This window comes from Bubalus bubalis, chromosome 12 (assembly GCF_019923935.1).
Source record: "Bubalus bubalis isolate 160015118507 breed Murrah chromosome 12, NDDB_SH_1, whole genome shotgun sequence".
In the NCBI taxonomy this organism is placed as follows: domain Eukaryota; kingdom Metazoa; phylum Chordata; class Mammalia; order Artiodactyla; family Bovidae; genus Bubalus; species Bubalus bubalis.
Window position 1 is genome coordinate 15,949,339 of NC_059168.1, and position 21,515 is coordinate 15,970,853.

Consider the following 21,515-nt stretch of genomic DNA (forward strand, 5'->3'; position numbering starts at 1 on the left):
ATGTAAGCTATTAACCATCAAAATAAATCAAAATTCTATTTGTCGAAGGAATGAAACATGTTCATCAAGTACAATGTGGAGTCTGATGCTAGAAAACAGATTAAAGCAAACACAAAGGTAAGTGTTAATACATTCTAAGATACTATTTTAAGATATAAAACCTTGACAATTTTATTTCTAATAGGAAATTCCTATACATACTAAACATATTTAACAGCATAAAGCAGAGACACTTAAAACTTTCAAGATAGAACTTAAAATCTTTAATGATAAATAAAAGTATGTTAAATTATCTTCAAATCTGAACACTTTAGAATGGTAAATTCCAGTTGAAAAATCTAATAGACAGGTAAAATTAACACAATGATCAAGGCTTTTTAAAATGGTTTAGGCAATCAAAAGAATGTGCTTAACAGCAAACAGAATATTTTTAATGGTAAGTTATGAGTTCTTTACTCTAAAAGGCCCAATTTAATAGGAAAAGGAAATACTATTTCTTCTTATAAATATATATTTTGAATTCACTTCATTCAAAATGTCTCTCATTCTAAGAATGGAGAAACAAACAAAAAAGGCCCCTAAGAGATCAGGGCCATTAAAGGACCTTTGCCTGACAGACCGTGTAGCAACAGCTACACCTAGTGGTCAGGGATGAGTAGTGAAGTTATCCAGCTATAAAGTGATAGTAACAGGTAAATTCGGAAATGGCTCTTTTTCAACTTACTTAGGGTAAGGCTTTATCTTTTACCACAAACTAAATGTTCCAAGGAAACACTTTAGAATCTTTGGGGAACAAAGGCCTTAGTTCATAAGCTTGAAGCAAGCGTCCAGAATCAGTTCAGTTCAGTTGCTCAGCTGTGTCCACGTCTTTGCGACTCCATCGACTGCAGCACGCCGTGCTTCCCTGTCCATCACCAACTCCTGGAGCTTGCTCAAACTCATCAGTTTAAAAAAAGCGGCTAAAATAAAACTCAAACCAAACAGAGAACATACAGATACTTTATTGCTCACCTTTCACACAAAGCACACCTCCAGCCGTTTTCTTTCACAGCTTGACAATATTTACGTGTACAAAAACCCAGCAAGAAGCGTCATGTAGATTTCAGTAAAGGTGAGTGTCAAACATCAACTCAGCCAGGCTTTTGTTTTCTGCAGCAATAATAAAGGGCCTCCTGCTCTAAGCAAAAGTCTGTCCTCTTACTCGGTAGTGCATTTCTTTCATTACAAAAAGTCTCCTGCCCAAAGCAAACCAACTTGTATCTGCTGAGCCAGTGGTATTAACTCGTGCATAAAACAAATTTCAGTTTGCTGTTTCTTCTAGCAGATTTCAAGTAAAAATAAAGTTGAAAGAGGAACTTGTTTTGAATGGATGCAGGTCAGTTTGAATTGCTAAACTTAACTAAATGACTACAGGTACTATAGGTTCACAACTTAGTCTGCTTTTATAATCTTTATGGATTTTGGCCGTGTTCAAGGTTTTCAGAGTTGAGCATATGGTACAGTATTCTGTCAAAAGGATAAGGCTACTGAATGTGCTATCTGCAGAAGAGCTCATTTAATAGGAACTGACCTTAAAGTTCTATCATGAAGCTAATGTTGCATAACCTCTCTGAAGAAAAAGCCAATCAGGGCAGAACTGTGCTTGGAAAATAGGCATTAGAATACTTTAAGGAAAACACATATAAATGGATCGTTAATATGAGGAAGGTTTCCTAGTTGTAAATCTAAAAAAATCTAGAAGAATTCTCATTTTTCAAAACTGCATATTGAAAACATGAAAACTACTTGTTCAAGTAATTTCCTCAGAAAAATACACATGTTCTGACTGTGGAATTAGTCTACTGGTCAGTTAAAGGCAGTTTTAATTACCTTTTAAGAAATTCTTCATACAAAGGAGAGATATTGTATGTGTTTCTCAAATAAATGGCATTATGTAAGTCCATTAAAAAAAAACCAAAGGAACAGTATTGTATGAAGACCTACAAATGCTTATGCCAAGCAGGAATCTGCCTGTCACCGGTGGTCTCACATTAATTCAAAATCAATGCTGAATTCAGGATTCTGAAACTAAGTTTCTATTACTTGAGCTCTAGCAAAATGTAAGGTTCTATGTAGCCTCAACTAGTATAATGTCTTCCCTGTCCAAATCCAGAATGATTATACTGGTAACCTCCATGCTGGAAGTGCTGTTCAAATTGCCCCCCTTGATGATAATTCTGGCTCCCTCTTCCTCCCCAACCTCCTCCTTGGCCAGCGCGTCCGCCTCGGCCTCCACGACCCCCTCTCCCTCCACGACCCCCGCCTCGATCACTGTGATGCCCACCATCTTGGTATCTATTGTCCTGCTGATATCCACCACCCTGGTACCCACTTCCTGTGTATGTAGTTGTCTGGAAGCCACCATAACCACCGCCCTGATAGCCACCACTGTGGCCACCGTGATAGCCGCTGGGCTGGAAACCCGAATCTCGATAACTGCCTTCTTGGTAGCCGCCCCCTCCCCCGCTCCCTCCATCTGTCCAGCCTCCTTGGTGCTTATTTCCTCTTCCTCCCCCGCGGCCACCGTGGTCATAGCTGCTGCCGCCGCCGCCGCGGCCACCGTGGTCATAGCCGCCGCCGCCGCCGCGTCCACCTCTCCCTCCTGCTTGCTGTTCATGGCCTCCTCGTCCTCCGTATGAGGAATGTTCATAGCCCCCTCTCCCGCCTCCTCGTCCTCCTGCTGGCTGCTGGGGGCCATCCTGCCTCTTCTGCCATGGTGGCATCTCTGGGGGTGGAGGTTCGATTTCATTGGGCCTACCTCCTCTGTCAGGAACTCTGCCCATCAACACCTATGGGATACGAAAGATATTTTAAATTTTAAATTACTTTATTTTAAAAACATAAATAAATGAGTTTGAAAGAAAAGGTAGTCTTGTCACCTTATTGATGGCACAGGCAGTCTTTTCTCTTATAGAGCCACTGCTCGTCCTTAAGATCTTTGACAAGTCTTGTCTTGCAGCCAAAAGGTGGGCAACAGAAATAGTACTTTTAGGAGACAAGACTGAGCGTTTTGGCTGGTAAACTTTCGCCAGTTTTTCTGTTTGACTCTGAAAGAAAGTGTTCAAAGACAAATGTTGGTTTTCAACGTGACACAGAAACATTGATACTAAAACAAGTTAAAGATTTTCGAAATGTTTGATGACAGTATTTACTAGGCTCCAAATGAGAGAAAAAGTTACATACTCACCACTGCTCCTATCTAGTGAAGAACTATCTTAGAGTATAGCTGTCTGACCTGCTGATACAATAAGGAATGATAAAGGGGACAGAAGAGGGTATGGAGATAAAGGGGCTTCCCTTTAAGACTGTGGAACAAAAAGGTTTCCCATGCCATTGGTCTCAAATGCCTTCACTTTATCTGTATCTTATATTTAAATAGATAAAATGAAGGCATTTCTATTATAAATAAGAAAAAGAGAGTCTACTTTATAACCATTTAGTAGAAGTACATTTAATGTATTTGTAACATAAGATCACAAAAGATGAATGAAAAAAGGATATAAAGAGCATTTACACAAGATAAAATAAAGTTCCAATAAATATAAAACATGTTTTCCAGACAGGATCAATAAATGCAAATTAACCTAAATGCGGGGAAACAACAACAAATTCTTACCTATTAAATTTTGGAAGCAACAGCCACCACTACAATACACAGGAAAATAGCACAAGAACAAAATGTAATTGCTCAGTCTGTTAGTGATGTGCAGGTACTCAAATATTGATGGTAAAAGTTTAAATTATCTTATGTGAAAAGGTGTAAAAAGAGATGTTTACTATGATTATATATGTAAAGAAGATAATGCTAAAAATGAAACAGCTATCGTGGTGAAGACAGTGGGATGAAAAAAGACTTTAAAAAAAATTTTTTTTTCTTTAATAATTAAAAGGCTAAAGAGATTAGCTTGTCTGGGAAATGTTTCCTGAATGTCTTATGTTTCATTTCCTTGTGGTCACTATTGTACCTACAGTAAGGGCTCAATCAATCTTTAGGTGAATAGAAACAAGTTTGAGAAAATAGTTTCATATAAGCTTCAAATAAAACTGATTTTATAATGCAATTTCAAAGTGAGATATAAATACATAAATTTCATTACATGAAACAAAAGTTCAAAGAGTAAACAGAAGCTCAGACACACTGCATCAGAACCCCAGAAGTAGAGTCCACTACTGGCAGTGTTAAGACCAGAGTTGCAGTGTTAATACCTTGGGTCAATGCACATCCATCCATCATTGCATGCTTTTCTAGCTGAAAGTTGCAGGTTTTTGTTTTTGAAGTACAGTATTATGCCAAGAGTGAAATGATTGTTATCATCAAAGATACTTTAAGAAAGGACTGTATTTCCTCAACAACAGGCCCAAAAGAGAACAATTTATTCCCTGTGTTACTACTGACTCACTGTGTGATCTCAGGCAAAACCTTCCATTCACTTGGGTCTCCATTTGTTTTTAGTTGCAAAATGAGGGGAGTTAAGACTGATCTCTAAGACCCTTTTCCAACACTAAGATATTGTAATTCAGTAAATATCTACCCCATCAATTTAGCAGCTAAATAGGACTATAGATCAGCCCTGGGATTTCTTTGGAAGGAATGATGCTAAAGCTGAAACTCCAATACTTTGGCCACCTCATGTGAAGAGTTGACTCACTGGAAAAGACTGATGCTGGGAGGTATTGGGGGCAGGAGGAGAAGGGGACGACAGAGGATGAGATGGCTGGATGGCATCACCGACTCGATGGACATGAGTTTGAGTGAACTCCGGGAGTTGGTGATGGACAGGGAGGCCTGGCGTGCTGCGATTCACGGGGTCGCAAAGAGTTGGACGTGACTGATCTGATCTGATGGTTTAAAGATTTTAGGTGAAACTAACATTTATTGTATTAGAAAGATAATGGGAGAACTAAATAAAAACCTTTTCTCAGTCAATTAAAGTTCAGGAAAAAATCTACTTTTAAAAATGAATCCACCATTAAGGGAACTTTTAACATTTTGGATCAATCTCCACATAAATTCAAGAATTAGTTCTATTTCAGGGTTCTAAGAAGGTCAAATTAACCAATTGTGCCAATTAATTACCACTTACTGATAAAATACTAGATAATTTAATAAATATCTGTTGGAATGACCAAGACCTTTACCTGGATTATCTTATTTAAGCTGTAAGAAAACGAAGTCTTACTGGATTCTCCAATTCTCTATAAATGGGTCACAATATCTGGTCCTCCAAAATCAGTATTTTAAATTTAATTAATTTAATTAGCAAGTTAAACTGTTAGCTTAAAGTACAGTAAACAAGTAATTTAAAATTTTATTATTTTTAGTAATTTTTAGCTACTCTACTTTTCTCTTACAAATGGATACTTCCAGTACGGTTTACAACATATAGCTTTGCTGAAAAATATTAAAAAACTGAAAAATAAATGTTTTCACTATTGCTGAATGGCTCCTCAGTAATTCCCTAAAGAAAAACCCCTACGTGTATCTCCTACTTATTTCTCTTATAGTCTGCACTATGTCTAAGCTGTGTTAAGTATGTTTAAAGATCATGTCCAGAAATACTCTGCTCTTTTCAGTGATTTAATGCGTACCTTAGCTCTGTCAGACCAGCCAAAAGACTGGACCGTGACGTCCAAACGTTTTATTAGCAGCTTTCTCCGAACTTCATATTCATTGGCCACAGCTTGGTTAATTGCTTCTATCTTTTCCTGAAACAAAATTAAAAAGACCAGTTAGAATTTAAATCTGCTTGACCCCCTATTCCAAAAGGGGAGAAACTGCTTCATTCACAACTGAATGCCCAGCACTCAGCACAAAATGATTTAGGTTATATAATAAACAGAATAATAAGTTATAATAAATTAATGAAATGACAGGCATAATAATGTCATCTCAAAATAGAACAAAGAATATGTAAGTACAAAATTCTCATTTAGTTTTCCTATAACACACTGTGTGGAGCTCAGCCCAGTGAAGCTTTTGGCTTGAAGGCAACCCATTTGGCAATTAGAAACATGCATCATACTGAACTTCAATTTAATCAGCTGTGTGAAATTTTTTACATATTATGAAAGAAGTACTTCTAACGTTACATAAAATTATTTTGGATAAATCTTAAGACTTACAAAAATGATTCTAAGGATGTCCACCATATTAGAGAATATAACTTCAAAGCACAAACATAAATATCCTGAGATAGGTAGATGGCTCCTTACAAAGTTTACTCAGGATGCTCACTACTCACCCAGTGGGCCGGTCCCATTGGCTTCTTCAATAAAGGCTTTCCCACATGATTAGGTGGAACTTTTGCTAATGTTTCCTTTAACTGACACAAAAACATAAATGAATGAATAAACAAATCTAAAAGTAAAACACATCCTCCTCATCTTCCCAACTCCCATCATATCCTGCCATCAAAAGAAGATTCCTGACAGAGGCAAAGGTGGAGGATGTTTTGAAATGTACAAGACCCACACGATAAAGACACTCACTTGACCCACTCCTCAGGTGTCTATGGAAGTATGAGTCCTTCACTGCACCTAGAACAGTGCCTGACAACAGTGGGCACTCAATATGAATTTGCTGAATGAATGAATGAACACACAAAAATATGGACTATGGATACACTGCTGCTCCCCGGTAGAGTTCAGCCAAATTTGTGCATCATGGTGTCCATTTACCCCACAAGGCAAATACACCAATTCTTAAGAGTCCAGCAGATATGCATATAGAGAATAACTCTGCTATAATAAGTATCATTCTCTTCTGTTCATTAATTTTTAATTGAAATTGCTTGTTCCTAATCAATTATATAAAGACTCTTAACTGTTGAAAATATGTGGTATAAAAACAATTCTGACTTATTTTCATGTACTAGATTATATTAGCAGTTAACATAACTAGTTTGTCAAATGAAACATGTAAGACTTAAAGTGACTGGATTAAAATCCCAAAACATTTACATTGTTTTCTGTCCAGTCAATGGGGAGAATGGTGGTAAAATTTAATGATACAGACCTTAAAATTAATTGTATCGAAGTTCAATGATAAAATAAGTTTTAAATGGACTTAAGTCCTAATTTTCTTTACATTATTTCTAGTTTATTTCAGTTTATAAATCAAGGTGCAAAGGTTCCTTTTTGAAAAAGAAACATGCTGATATGTTTAAAAAAATAGTAAAATACCAATTTTCCTTGTATCTAGGATTTAAAATGCAAAACTCATTTAGTAACAATCACTTAAAAATATGTACATTAGGTTCCCATTAAGAGAAATTAACTTGCTTCATTTCAAACAACTGTAGGACTATGCCTTTAATACACTACAATCTGGTACTAAAGGTCTTACTTTTTTTTCAATCCCGCTGAAGAATTGGAACATAGTTATATTGGCTGGAGGTTTGGACATTCCTAGAGCAATACATATGCCTTTCAACTCTTGAAAGACCTCACTACCGCCTCCTTCTTGAGCTTTTTTTGGAAGAGTATTCACACAGAGCATTCTGGCAGCTTCTAGTTCTGAGATGAGGTATGCTGAAGTAAACAAAATAAGATTTCAAAATGAGATACAGCTACAATTAATAGTCATAAGTCTGGAGTCACAACTCTATAGACCTAATGATATGTAATAAAGCTGCAAGAATGGATAAAAACAAGAAAGGAAAACCATTTTTTACCTGAAAATTATGTAACACATAAACTGGTTCTGTAATTCAGTATTTAACCAATATATGTTTAAAGCCTGATTTAAAAGCAAGCAATTCTTTTTTGAAACCAAAAGATCAAGGTAGATCACATCTTAAAATCTGATTCTTGTATTTCACTATTAAGGAACCTCCAGAACATGGGTTGGCATTTGTTAACAAATTGGCAAAAGATGGCAGGTGGCTAATTTTCAGCAACAGTTAAAAAAGTTATATATATACATATATCTATATTTTACTTCTCACAACTGATATATACCAGTGATATAACTATCTTGCCCTCTTACCTTCCACACTCAAGTAGTCTGTTTAAGACTGGAGTGAAAGAGTATTTTTAAGTAGTCAAAGCTTCACTGACAAGAGAAGGGGGACGGTACTAAATTTACAAACACCTTTTTCAGGCATGGTCTCCAGTAGCCTAATGTAACCTTCTGGCAGGTCACACAATACCCTCTTTCATCTATATTCTTCTTAATATTCCCTTTCCTCCTACATTCCTCATTCTCACCCCCTCCCCTGGGGGAAAAGAAAAAACCCAAAACTTTCTAATCATTTCTGGGTGGAGTCCTTTCATATCAGTATCATTCCCTTGTTTGTTGACTTCAGCCAGGTATAATGAGGGCTGCAATCTGCTTCAGGTAAATCAGTTGAAGGTAAAAATATTCAATCTTATTCCTTTTTTCCTTCCAAAGGACATTTATATTTTTAGATGTTTAATAATCATTTGGATTGTAGGATTTCAGGTTATGTGACAAAGTGAGAACCTTCTGACAATATTAGGAAGAGAGCTGGAAAAAGTCATTTTCTGGGCTCTTAAGCCCTACAGTAAGTATAAAAGAATGATCAGCTTGAATATCTCATTTCCTACATCCAAGGTGTAATGTGAGAAGTACAGGGGTCATAATTTTAGCAGACCATTTCTGAAAAGCTGCCAAATCCTATTCTAGAATAAACATAACTAAGTTTCTGGAAAGGTCATCCTAAATGGGTTTGATAGAATCTTAACATGATCTGTATACCAAACTGCATGAGTTAAAAGATCAAAACAGTAAAACCCCACTGCCATGAAAATAATCAACTGTTTTTGCAAATAAGGTTTTACTGCAACGTGGCCACACTCTAAAATTCATTTACATGTCATCTATGGCCACTTACAGGCTACAACAGTGGAGTTAAGTAGTTGCCAGAGACCTTATGGCCCACAGAGCAGAAAATATATACTATGTGGCCCTTTAAGAAAAAGTTTGCCAACCCTTGCTCTAGAAAATCATATATATGATTTAATAAATTGGTCTCTAAATTTGGGACAACATAGCTCAGGCATTCGCAAAATTAGTTTACCAACACAATTACCATCAAAAGCATTAACTGTAACTGGTGTGTTCATAATATCAGAAAAGGCACAGAAGATATAAAACACAACAAAAAAAGATTATCTCTACTGACAATCTAATTAGAAATAAAGAATATATGCATACAAAGATATCAGACTTATTATACCTAAGGGAAATATTAATATCCTGACAACCACAAAGGCCAATGAACAGCCACAACAGTTCTTAACCTGACAAATTAGAGTTTTTCAGCCACTATAGACTATTAGAGAATACACTATTCTGTTTTACTAACAATTCTAATGAGGTTTAGGACACAATGTATTAAAAGATTCAATTCAGTAAGGTAGGGTGCTGCAAGAAGTAAGTAAAATTATAGCACTGAGATGTGACAACTGATACTTGGAAAGATGAGAAATATTTATACAGAGTGAAAAGAGAATGAGTACATGTACATAAATGCATATTAGCATGAGAGAGGATACAAACCGGGGAATATTCAGAAAGAGGAAAGAGCAGAAGCAAAGATAAAGAGAAGGAAGAGAGCAGTGTGTATGTATGTATGAAGAATTCCAAAAGCAGAGTAAGCTTTAGTTGATTTAGTCATTTAGTTGAGGAGCAAACAGTTGTATATTCTTGAAGAGCTTTTGAGGTAACAGCACATTAAAATATAATGATGACCCTGAGTCCAAAATAATAATGTTCAGAACAGTCTGCTTAAGAAACAGGAAAGAGTTAAAGGCATTTTTATAAAATATTTATATTCCAAGTGGTTTTTTATAAGTATCAGGAACAGAAAGACCAAACTCTGAGCTCTCTGGAAGAATTAGCTAATTCAGGGTCCTTACTGAGCTTTCCACACAGCTGTTGTCTTCCTATGTAAGATAACATATTCTAAGTGCCAAATATCAGGTATTGGTAAGGATAAGCAGTGCTACAAAGGAAGATTCAGTGAGTATACTGTGGCTGAGCCAGTTATTGAAATTATACAATTTGAAGGATAATGAATTCATGTATAAGAACTACATGCCAGCAGTATCAGTATCGGAAGCAATATCTAACAGTATGCACCCATCCACCACCCCTATACCCACCTAGTAATAATCATTTGACAAAGGGGATGTTAAAGTGATTTTAGAATACCTTAGTTCCTAAATTTAATGGCTATGAACACACGCTTTTTAAAAAACTAAACATTCAAAATTGGAGTTGAATCATTTTTCAGAAGCCAAAGTTAAGTTGTAAAGACAAACATCTGAAAGATGCTCTGACTGTGTTTGTCATAATAAGAACTATAATATTCACTTAACCAAAGCTTAATCTAAATGTGTCTCAGAATGCTACAAAAATTCTGAGTTTAAGATGACTGGTGGTTATTTATTGGAGAGTTTACATAAGCCAATAAACTTTGTGAGTCTACTTACTGTTTCTCAGGGTGAAAAGAAAAATAGTAGTTAGTATATTAAAAAAAATAACATAGAAGAAAATAACTTTTCATAAAAATTTACTTCCCAACTGATCAGTAAGTACAGGAACAATCCAAATAGTATTCTAGAAATGCTTACATTGTAATTTGACATCTTTACAAACAAAATCGAAATCCACAAATAATTACCCAGCCACAAAGAAATAACAACACAAAATACTTTAAATAATTACATTTTCCATTTACTGTGCCTAGAATGGTTACTGTCCACAAATTAAAAAAAAAAAAAAAAAAAAAATCTTCATTATTTCCGTAGTATCTTCCTAGTTGATTTTAGTGTGCTTCTGGTCTAGAACACTGATGTTTGGATGATGCCACACTTGGATAACCCTCTAGCACTACTTTTGGTCATGTTAGGTGAAGAACAGCAGGCTGAGCACCACACTGAATTTAAACTGTAAGAGTAGCGATTACAAAAGGACACTGCTACCAGTGCATGAACCCACCATTAGCTTCTTAGTCAGAAATTTTAAACAAAGTTTTCTTTCAACCTGTTTTATTAGTCATGGAAAACATAAACAGAAAATAATAGCTACATTCTAGTAGCCATGAACTTACTGAGCAAAAGGAGGCAGTTCTTCTGAATGAGAAGGCGCTTGGTCACATCCCCAGATGTCAGTGAAAGATATGGACAGTTCATCTCCCCTAGTAGCCCACTCACCTCAAGCTGGAATTCTTCAGCTTCACTTGGGCCTTTTAAGAATTAAAATAATCTTATTTAACAAAAATTACTGTTTTCCCCATTGGCATAGTAATTATCTATAAATTGAAAATTTTAATAGTATTTTCCTAACAAAAGTTCCTTTCTATTCTAATCCATCCTTTCTCACACAACTGCCTATTTGCTTTCTTAAACAGTTTTCATCAGGTTACTACCTTTAATGGATTCCTAAGTTCCACCTCATCCAATCTAATTTTTTCTGTTTGCCTTTAAAGATTCTTCATAGCCTCTCTGCTTGTCCTTTCTGGTATATTGGTAGGAGTAATTCCTATTACTTGTATATAGTAGTTACCCACAACCTCCAGAAATTTTCCCTCTAGTTGTGCCAGGCTGGTCTCCTCACCATCCTGGAAATGGTCAGTCTCATTTCTACCTACATGTCCTAACTTAAGTGACTCCCTGTGATTGATAGGCCCTCTATCCTCTCCTCCTCAATTAAATCCCAATTAATTAAATCAATTAAATGATATCATCAAAATCCAATGGTCTTGCTCCTTGATGAAACCTTCCTCAAAGCCTGCTACACTCACAGTTTCTTTCTCTGTGAACCACAAAGTGAACCATTTAACTACTGTTCTAATCTCCATTTGTTTCAGTTGTGTCTAAAATTCCCATTTGAAGATGGTGAACATGATTTGGATTTCTGTATTCTCCTAACATGTCAGATACAGCATTTACTTGGTGAACCAAGAAAAAGCAATGCTCTTCTTCCTTACTGTTTTGATAGTACTCTATCCAGTATGGCAAAGGGGTAAAATTTAACTATATACACTTTGAGAGAGTAACTTGATTTGACTCCATTTTCTCACCTATAAAATGGGAAGAATGCATTATCAGTGTTTTGCAAGCTGTGTTCTGTGAATTCTAGAGTTTCAAAGAACTCTGTTAGAGGCAGCTGGAGAAGAGACATCTATGCTCAAAGTACTTCCTCTCAACTTCAACTAGAACACTATACTTTCACCTGTTTTGTATTGACTTCTGTAGGTTTTCATCTGAACAGGGCTCCTGGTTATAAACAGTTACCGTCTAGTATTAAGTGTTTTCAAAGGCACCCACAGCCTCTGAAATGTCAGGGAAACAGGCAATGTAAAGAACACTGGCTCCCAAACCTGACTGCTGGGGGCTGAAGCCTGCCTGCATCTCTTACTGGTTGTGTGACCTCGGGCAAGGGACTTAACCTTTGTGCTTCCTTGTTTGAAGTATAAAAGGAGGAATAAAAGCAGCTTGGTAGGGTTGCCCTGGGGCTTAAAAGAGTTAACACTTGTAAAGTGCTTAGAATATGGCTAGTGCTCAGTAAGTGTAAGCTGTTGCTACTACTTTTACACTATACTCTCCTTAATAATTACAGTTGGATGCAACTAACTATACACATTAAATATGCTAAATACGTAAGAGTAAAGCTCTTCGAATGGGATTCTGTAGGAGGGGATTATGTGCATAGTTTTCCACAAGGGTGGAGTAGCAAGTGAGCATTTTTCTTTGTTTCCTATTATGGGTTTACCTATGATAGGAGGGAACCAGGTTGTGGAGTGTCAGGTCCCAAGCTTTTGATTCTTTCACAGCATCAAAATTAGTGCTAAAGCAGTAACAAAATTGGCAAATATCAAACAGCGCTCCACACCACAAATCTGACGATGATGGATCTGATTGTGATGCACCTACTGATACATTCCTATGACACAGAAAGTTCCTTAATAAAGTGTTTTTTCTCCTCATGTATAACAGAATTATAATGTATTTACATGTTATATATACTTCTGGAATTTGGTGGTCCTCAGAGAAAAACACCCCAATTTCTAGTTTTGGCCACCAATTTAAGATCTTATAATTTTTACAAAGAATGAAAAGTTCTTATATATTGTCTCCATTTTTTTGTATCCCAGTAAAAGGGTCTTTTCAATTTCCACAAACAGCTGTATGACTACATTCTGGTTTTCAACTTCAGAATCACCTTATCTATAAAAACAATGGAGGGGGAGAAAAAGCATTGTTTCCTTATGAATTTTTTTTTTACATTTATAAAGAATTTGAAATTTCAGCTGTAATACTGATAATGTTCACTCAAAATACAAACTTCATTTTTATATTTGCACCTAAAACTGAAATGTTTACTTACTGTTAGTTGCTTGCACATTTTCTTCTAGTTTACAGAGCACTCTTAATTCAGACACCAACCAAGCACAGAGTTTGGTAAACTCAGGGGAACTGGCTCCAGCAGTGACGGCCTGAGACAGAGCTCCATCTTCTAACAATGGACCCTTGTAACTGGTGAGTAAGAAATTACACTTCAGAAGAACATAAAATCACATCTAATATGTTACAAATACAATGTATTCACATTTTGTTTAATTAAGCAATGATTTAATAAAGCTACAATGACCAATCTCTAAACTTGCATATATAAATAAACCATTAAAAAAACAAGCTAATCCCTTCAAAATATGTGAATACTGAATAGACTCACATTTACTAGTAAATTATGTCAACCTCTGTACATTTACCGAGAGCTCACAGTACAACAGTTTGCTTTCTCACTTTAACTGAATTAGCATTAAAACTAGATTATAAGTGATAAATTATACTATAGTTTGGGCTTCCCTGGTGCTCAGTGGTAAAGAATCCACCTGCAGTGCAGAAGACACGGGTTTGATCCTTGGGTTGAAAAGATCCCCTGGAGAAGGGCATGGCAACCTACTCCAATATTCTTGCCTGGAGAAACCCACGGACAGAGGGGCCTGGTGGGCTAAAGTCCATAAGGCTGCAAAGCGTCCGACATGACTGAAGCGATTGAACAGGCACACGTGCATGCTGTAGTTTACTATTTGAGAAATAAAACTTAGCTTGTCTTTTCTAGAAGATATTCCAGAAATTAATTAGAGATTTTAATGATTGTCTTTAAAAGCAAAAACCTGCCAATTATTATCTTCTATATTTAATGACAGTTAAAATTAGTAAGACGTACTAGTAGCAGAGAAATGCCAAGATTAATTTAATAATTGCTGGCAAGTTGATGTTTGGGTGAACTGGTGCAAATGAATCCCAATCCTTTGTAAGGGATTCAAATACAATTTTAAAAAATTATTTAATGTTTAAATATTCATAAAAGACAATAGTAACAACGAACCTCAATCTAGAAAATAGCTAGAATTAAGTATTTTGTCATTCTCAAAGTCATTTTAAAATATACATTTTTCAGAAGGTTATTTTATCTTTTAAAAGTAATACTGATAAATACTTATTAAATATGCTCAAGATAATTCGATATTTAGAGGTACAGAAATGCCAGAGAAATAACATTCAGTTCTTTTTAAAATATAACTATATGCTTACATATTTAATGGGACAGAAGAAACCTTACACAAAAAAATGAGGTTATATATAGTACAGTCTGGCATCTAGATTTAAAATCAAATTATTATTAGACAGTGAAATAAAAAAAAACCGGGCCTAGAAACTTCTTCTCCTGTTACACATTTAAACTTTATTAATTTTTCCCTGCAAGTAATTACTGAATTCCTACTGTGTACCAGGCTAATAAATGATTGTCATTTATTTGTAATTGTTGTTGTTTTTCACTCACTCAGTCACGTCCAACTTTTTGTGACCCATGGAGTACAGCACACCAGGCTTCCCTGTTCTTCACTATCTCCCAGTGTTTGCTCAAACTCATGTCCATGGATGCCATCCAACCATCTCATCCTCCATCACCTACTTCCCCTGCCCTCAATCTTTCACAGCAAATCCTTGAAAAGTACATGTCATTTAATTGAGGCTAAATTTTAATGGCTGAATGCCATCAAACTAGGCAGTTATATGTTAAAATTTATAGTCAAATTTTCAGAGTATCCCACGGTCTACATTACAACCCATCTCCATGATTTATTTAACTAGTTATTATAGTGACAATGACTTTTATACTACCCAAGAGAAGAAAAACATAGTTAACAGAGAATAAAAGAACAATAATGGGAAGAAGTGGCATCACTTAATTGTTAAGGGACCTCTATCCACACAGAGCGACTATATTTAAATAAGGTTCACCTCCATCCTCTCTCCTCCTTAAGTGTTCTTCCAGGAAGCTTAGGACTTTGTTTCCTTTTCCAGTTTTCATTCTCCACTTCCTCTCCTTTTCCTGGTTCTCCTCAGTTCTCTCCACAGCGTTATTTTCACAGTGTGAACTTCTCTTCTACCTCACTCTCTAACCCTTAAGTGCTCAGACCAACACTGTCAACAGACCAAGTGTTCCTCAAAAATGTTTACTGAATGGTTTCATGTCTTACATCCAGCAGTTTAAAGTTTGAGAGATCCACCAAAAAGACACCATTTCACCGAGTGTGACTTTTCCATAGGCCCTCATCAAAGAAATAAGCCACCTAAAGCCTAGAATATTCATGAAAATTCAGAGCAAGTTCCGGAGAAAAGTACAATGACAATTCACGTTGACAGAAAAAAAGATGATAAGCACTACCATTTCCTAAAACTCCGTGCCAGGACAAGTCACTTAAACAGGCACATGCTGGGAAACCTCATGGTATCCGTTCCTAAATAAGAAAGGTTTTCCACAGCAAGGTAGAATCTAGGGGAAGGTTTTGGTAACGTTACTTTATAAATATAGTTACCTAAATCTGTTTTTCTTTTCTTTCTTTCCTTTTTTGGGGGGATACCATATCTTTAAGCAAATATTTAATCATACAGTTTGTTTCTGGAACCACATTTAGCCCAAGAAATTCTAAGTTCTCAAGTTTTAATTGAGCACCCTGAACCGGGTGACCCAGTGAGATAAGAAGCCCTATTTCCAGCTTCTAGATACTAATGAATTACAGTTCGGTAACCGTCATGGGGAGAGACAAAATGCACAACAAAGACACAGAGACTTGGTCAGTGAAGATGCCCCGAAGGGAAAGGGCTAATGGGGCTCAGTGAAGCAGGGTCAGAATCAAGGGAAACTCCCCATGATTCCCAAGAAGGTGGCGACAGGTTAGGTGCACAAGTGAGCTGGCAGGAGGAACGGACGCAGCGCACAGACTTGTGGCTGAGGGAAGCCTGGGTGCATGCAGACATGACTGGGCAAAGGAGAATTTTTTTTTGAGAGAACTGGGGTGGTGTAGGACTAAGGGCTCAAGACAGGAGCAGGAAGTTTGGAGGACAAGTAGGAAAACAGAAAATCAACTTTGGCAACCTCCAGAGTGAGGGGGTAGGGCAGGAGGATAGGGAGCAAGGAAAGGAGCTCAGGGAGGGTGGTGGCGAGAGCCAGAACCCAGACAATGACACGCATGACTGACAAACGCTGCGGGTAACTCGGCTGCAGGGCGCACAGGGCAGGCCTAGGGGCGTCGTAGCTGGAGGACCCCGACCCGACAGGGCAGGCAGTGGACGTAGCATTGGGGTCCCGGAGCTACAAGGAGGCGACAGCCAGGAGCCACGGGATGCGGCGCGGAGAGGCAGGTGTCTCTGACTGAGGCGGAGAAGGAGTTCCTGGGAGGTCTGTAATGTGGGGTTTGGGAGACCGGTGCACTGGCAGTCTTACCCGAGATCTTCCAACGACTCCAAGATGTCAGTCTCCATGAGGTCACACTCCATGCTACTGTGGTATTCAAATTTCCGAGTCGTCAGGCTCCCCTCTTCGCCGGCAACGCGTACACTCGCGCATGCGCTGCTTCTCCGGAACATCCAAGTCAACAGCTGGCGCCTCAGCCCCTGCACTGCGCATGCCTGGAGCGTGCGCAAGAAACTTGGTTCCGCCTGTCGCCCTGCCCCGGCCTGCTAAAGGATGGCCAGGCGACACCTTTTGCACATGCGTAGTGCTGAATAGTGAAGCCAGCGGCCCCAAGAAGGGCAGAAAGTCTGGCTGCGTGGCAGCTGGGCGTGGGGACTTAGGCGAGGCGGGGAGCGCGCTAACTTTTTCTAATTGGTGTACGCATGTGCGAGTCATGGGGCGAGGCAGGTGGGGGAGGATCGTCGAGGGTGGGGGTCCCAAGATTTGGGTGAGTGCTGGCTGAGAATGAGTCTCTGGGTCTCAAAGAGTCACCAGAGTGGATGTCTGCAGCCAGCTGGCATTTTGTAGCTTTAGCTGTGGGTCATCCGTGCGCTCCCAGAGAGTTCCTTAGCTTAGGGGTAGACGGGCCAAGTGCCGAGAGAATGGAAGAAGACTGGATTTCCTTGTGGCTGCGGTAGTTGTATTTCAGCGTTACGGAGGGGTCGACTTTCCCTTGACACGGATGAAGAAAATTGTTTCATTCCCTCCCTTTGCGTTCTTGACTTCTTAAGCCCTTCCCAGACACTAAGCATCTTCTTTTAAAGCGGGGAGGGAGGTAAGAGGAGGTCTTCATTCCATATCAATCTCAAGTAGACTAAAATATCTTTAAATCCACGCAGTTTTGAAAGTAAACACATTTTTTGTTGTACTATTATTGACTTGGCAGAATGTGACACGGTTCACAGTTGGTTGTTTCTTGGCATGTACTGGTTGGGTATGTGCTGAGAAATTATTGAAAAACATGAGAAAAATTGTATTCAAAGCGATGATATATTTGGAAAATTATATTTAACTATAAATTGGCATGTGGCACACTAGGTATTTAATTAAAGAGTTTTCACACTGGTACTAGTAGATTTAATTTTGCAATTCTTAAACGTTTTCGTGTCTGATGGATAAATGCTTCCCACCCCTAATAGTAATTTTTAAAATTCTTTATTTTGCACCATCTGGAGTGGAGGGAAGGAATTAACATTTATTATGTACCCACTGTGTTCTTGACGTAGTATTAATGCAAGCACAGTAAGTCTATATGAGTATTACTCCCATTTTACAGATGAGGATACTAAGGGCTAGGTGAACTTAATCGTCTGTCAAAAATGGTACCACCAATAAGGAACTGGCTTTTGAAATGGAGTTATCTCTAAATCCATAGTTCTTACCTGAGTAGTCCAATAAGGATTTACAAGCAGGATATGAAAGGAGGAATATCTAGCTAGTTGAATAAACAGATTATGTATGATTGTGTATCTTATATGTAATTACCTTAACAATAAAAATGGAATGATTATTCTCATTGGGTTGTTGAAGGTGCTAAAAAGTAATTCTCAGTGCAAAATCAGTTTAAGGGGAAAAAGGTTTCATTCTTGACTCACTTTTCTTCTTTTTATAATTATTATTTTATTTATTTGTTTGTTTGGCTGTAGCCTTCATTGCCATGTGGGCTTTTTTCTCTAGTTTCGGTGATCGGGGCTACTCTTTAGTAGAGGTATGTGGGCTTCTCATTGCTGTGGCTTCTCGAACATGACAGGCTCTAGGGTATGCGGGCTTCAGTAGTTGTAGCTCCTGGGCCCCTCAGGGCTTCAGTAGTTGTAGCTCCCAGCACAGGCTCAGTAGTTGTGGTGTAGGGGCTTAGTTGCTCTGCAGCATATGAAGACTTCCTGGTCAGGGATTGAGCCTGTGTCTCCTGCATCGGCAGGCATATTCTTTACCACTGAGCCACCAGGGAAGCCCTTGACTCACTTTTCAGTGTAAGTTGTGACAAATACTATTAGTGAGTGAACAAGTGATGACTCCTCTACATATATTATTTCTCTCTATCTAATGCAAACTGTTAGAGTAAATGAAGGGTAGCCAACATTAAGTTTTTTTTTTTAATATTACATAAAAGAAATCTATAAGGGACTTTACTGCAATACTTTTAAGAGTAAATATTGCTGTAATTTCGGTAGGATCTAATAGGACTCTTTTGCATTTTATTTTGAAAATTTTATATTTGTATTGTAACCTGGATATCTAAGGATGTCATTTGAGCTGAATTACATGAAAAAACTGATCTGGGAGGAGGGAACCCTGGTTTTTGCCTCAGTTCAATTTAAGAGTTTTCTTTAGAGTTTTCTGAAGTCCATCAGATTATCTTTAAGAGATAAGTTTTCTGTTTAGAAGGTGTTCAACTAGAAATGATGAATAATCGTAGTTTGAAGTCCAAACTTTCCAACTATCCTTGTAAAGAGTAAATATATTCTATACTTGTGGGGAAAAAAATGTAACAGGGAAAATGGAAATGAAAATTGAATTTAGTTTTCAGAGGAACATCTTTTTATGTCACTACCTTAAAGATGATTATAGGTGAAGTTCTGACTTATGTAGTAGTTAAATTATTTGCGGCTGAGATTTGTAAGAGTTACTTTTAAAATCCATACAAGGGTAGTTTTTATAATGACAAATTGCTACTAATTAGAATATAAGATTTGTCATAGAATGGTTTCTCAAAGCTGGTTAAACAGGCACCTAAAATTAAAATTGTTTCCCCTCAGTTAAAAGAAGTTGAAAAATTACAGCATTTTCCACTTTTGATGAATTTGCCCTTAGAATGACTCTCCAACAGGAGAAAATAAGAAAAACCCTAGATTTGCTTATGTTGCTCATGAAATTAAAGTTTGTATATGGTATTTAATAAATAAAGTCCCTTTCAGAATGCATACTGAAAACAGTACTCCCCTTCCCTAAATATTAGCATGTAGAATTAATCTTGTAGAGTCTCAAATACTCTTATAAGTATGCCTTGGAGAGGTTGCAGGTTTGGTTCCCAACAACAGCAATAAAGTGGATATTACAATAAAGGGAGTCTCATGAATTTTTTGGTTTCCCAGTGCATATAAAAGTTACATTTACACCATACCATAGTCTATTAAGTGTGCACATTATGCCTTTAAAAATGTACATCAGATCAGATCAGTCGCTCAGTCCTGTCCCACTCTTTGCGACCCCATGAATCGCAGCACGCCAGGCCTCCCTGTCCATCATCAACTCCCGGAGTTCACTCAGACTCACGTCCATCGAGTCAGTGATGCCATCCAGCCATCTCATCCTCTGTCGTCCCCTTCTCCTCTTGCCCCCAATCCCTCCCAGCATCAGGGTCTTTTCCAATGAGTCAACTCTTTGCATGAGGTGGCCAAAGTACTGGAGTTTCAGCTTTAGCATCATTCCTTCCAAAGAAATCCCAGGGCTGATCTCCTTCAGAATGGACTGGTTGGATCTCCGTGCAGTCCAAGGGACTCTCAAGAGTCTTCTCCAACACCACAGTTCAAAAGCATCAATTCTTCGGCGCTCAGCTTTCTTCACAGCCCAACTCTCACATCCATACATGACCACAGGAAAAACCATAGCCTTGACTAGATGAACCTTTGTTGGCAAAGTAATGTCTCTGCTTTTGAATATGCTATCTAGGTTGGTCATAAGTTTCCTTCCAAGGACTAAGTGTCTTTTAATTTCATGGCTGCAGTCATCATCTGTAGTGATTTTGGAGCCCAGAAAAATAAAGTCTGACACTGTTTCCACTGTTTCCCCATCTATTTCCCATGAAGTGATGGGACCAGATGCCATGATCTTCGTTTTCTGAATGTTGAGCTTTAAGCCAACTTTTTCACTCTCCTCTTGCACTTTCATCAAGAGGCTTTTGAGTTCCTCTTCACTTTCTGCCATAAGGGTGGTGGTATCTGCATATCTGAGGTTATTGATATTTCTCCTGGCAATCTTGATTCCAGCTTGTGTTTCTTCCAGTCCAGCGTTTCTCATGATGTACTCTGCATAGAAGTTAAATAAACAGGGTGACAATATACAGCCTTGACGAACTCCTTTTTCTATTTGGAACCAGCCTGTTGTTCCATGTCCAGTTCTAACTGTTGCTTCCTGACCTGCATACAAATTTCTCAAGAGGCAGGTCAGGTGGTCTGGTATTCCCATCTCTTTCAGAATTTTCCACAGTTTATTGTGATCCACACAGTCAGAGTCTTTGGCATAGTCAATAAAGCAGAAATAGATGCTTTTCTGGAACTCTCTTGCTTTTTCCATGATCCAGCAGATGTACATACCTTAATTTAAAAAGATACTTTACTGCTAAAATATGCTAACCATTATTGAGCATTCAGTGAGTCATAACCTTTTTGCTGGTGGCAAGTCCTACCTTGATGTTCATGGCTGCTGACTAATCAGGGTTGTGGTTGCTGAAGTTTGGGGTATGTGTGGCAATTTCTTTAAATAAGACAATAAAAAAGTTTGCCATATCAATTAAATCTTTCACAAATGATTTCTCTGTAGCATGCAAAATTGTTTGATAGCATTTTACCCACAGTAAACTTGTTTCAAAACCAAAGCCAATTCTTTCAAGCCCTGTCATTGCTTTATCAACTAAGTTGATGTAATATTCTAAATCCTTTGTTGTCATTTCAGCAATCTTCACAATTTTTTCCAGGAGTAG

General features: G+C 37.7%; 1 protein-coding gene across 1 annotated transcript; it reads right to left on the bottom strand.

Moving 5' to 3' along the window:
- Positions 1-985: 985 nt before the first annotated feature.
- FAM98A (family with sequence similarity 98 member A) lies at positions 986-16,973 on the bottom strand. The gene is made up of 8 exons (XM_006069513.3): positions 16,808-16,973; positions 13,397-13,545; positions 11,118-11,252; positions 7,385-7,569; positions 6,282-6,362; positions 5,629-5,745; positions 2,919-3,086; positions 986-2,828 (listed from the first exon to the last, which is right to left on the bottom strand). The coding sequence occupies exons 1-8, from the start codon at positions 16,948-16,950 to the stop codon at positions 2,118-2,120; spliced, it is 1,689 nt and encodes a 562-aa protein (XP_006069575.1). The 5' UTR covers positions 16,951-16,973; the 3' UTR covers positions 986-2,117.
- Between the last annotated feature and the right edge of the window lie 4,542 nt (positions 16,974-21,515).

Excerpts from the sequence above, each read along its gene's own strand:
- FAM98A (XM_006069513.3), bottom strand. The coding sequence starts at position 16,950 with ATGTTCCGGAGAAGCAGCGCATGCGCGAGTGTACGCGTTGCCGGCGAA. Across the intron at positions 7,570-11,117 it reads GAACTGCCTCCTTTTGCTCA|CATACCTCATCTCAGAACTA; the intron begins GTAAGTTCATGG and ends TGTTTACTTCAG. Across the intron at positions 3,087-5,628 it reads GCTGGTCTGACAGAGCTAAG|AGTCAAACAGAAAAACTGGC; the intron begins GTACGCATTAAA and ends ACTTTCTTTCAG.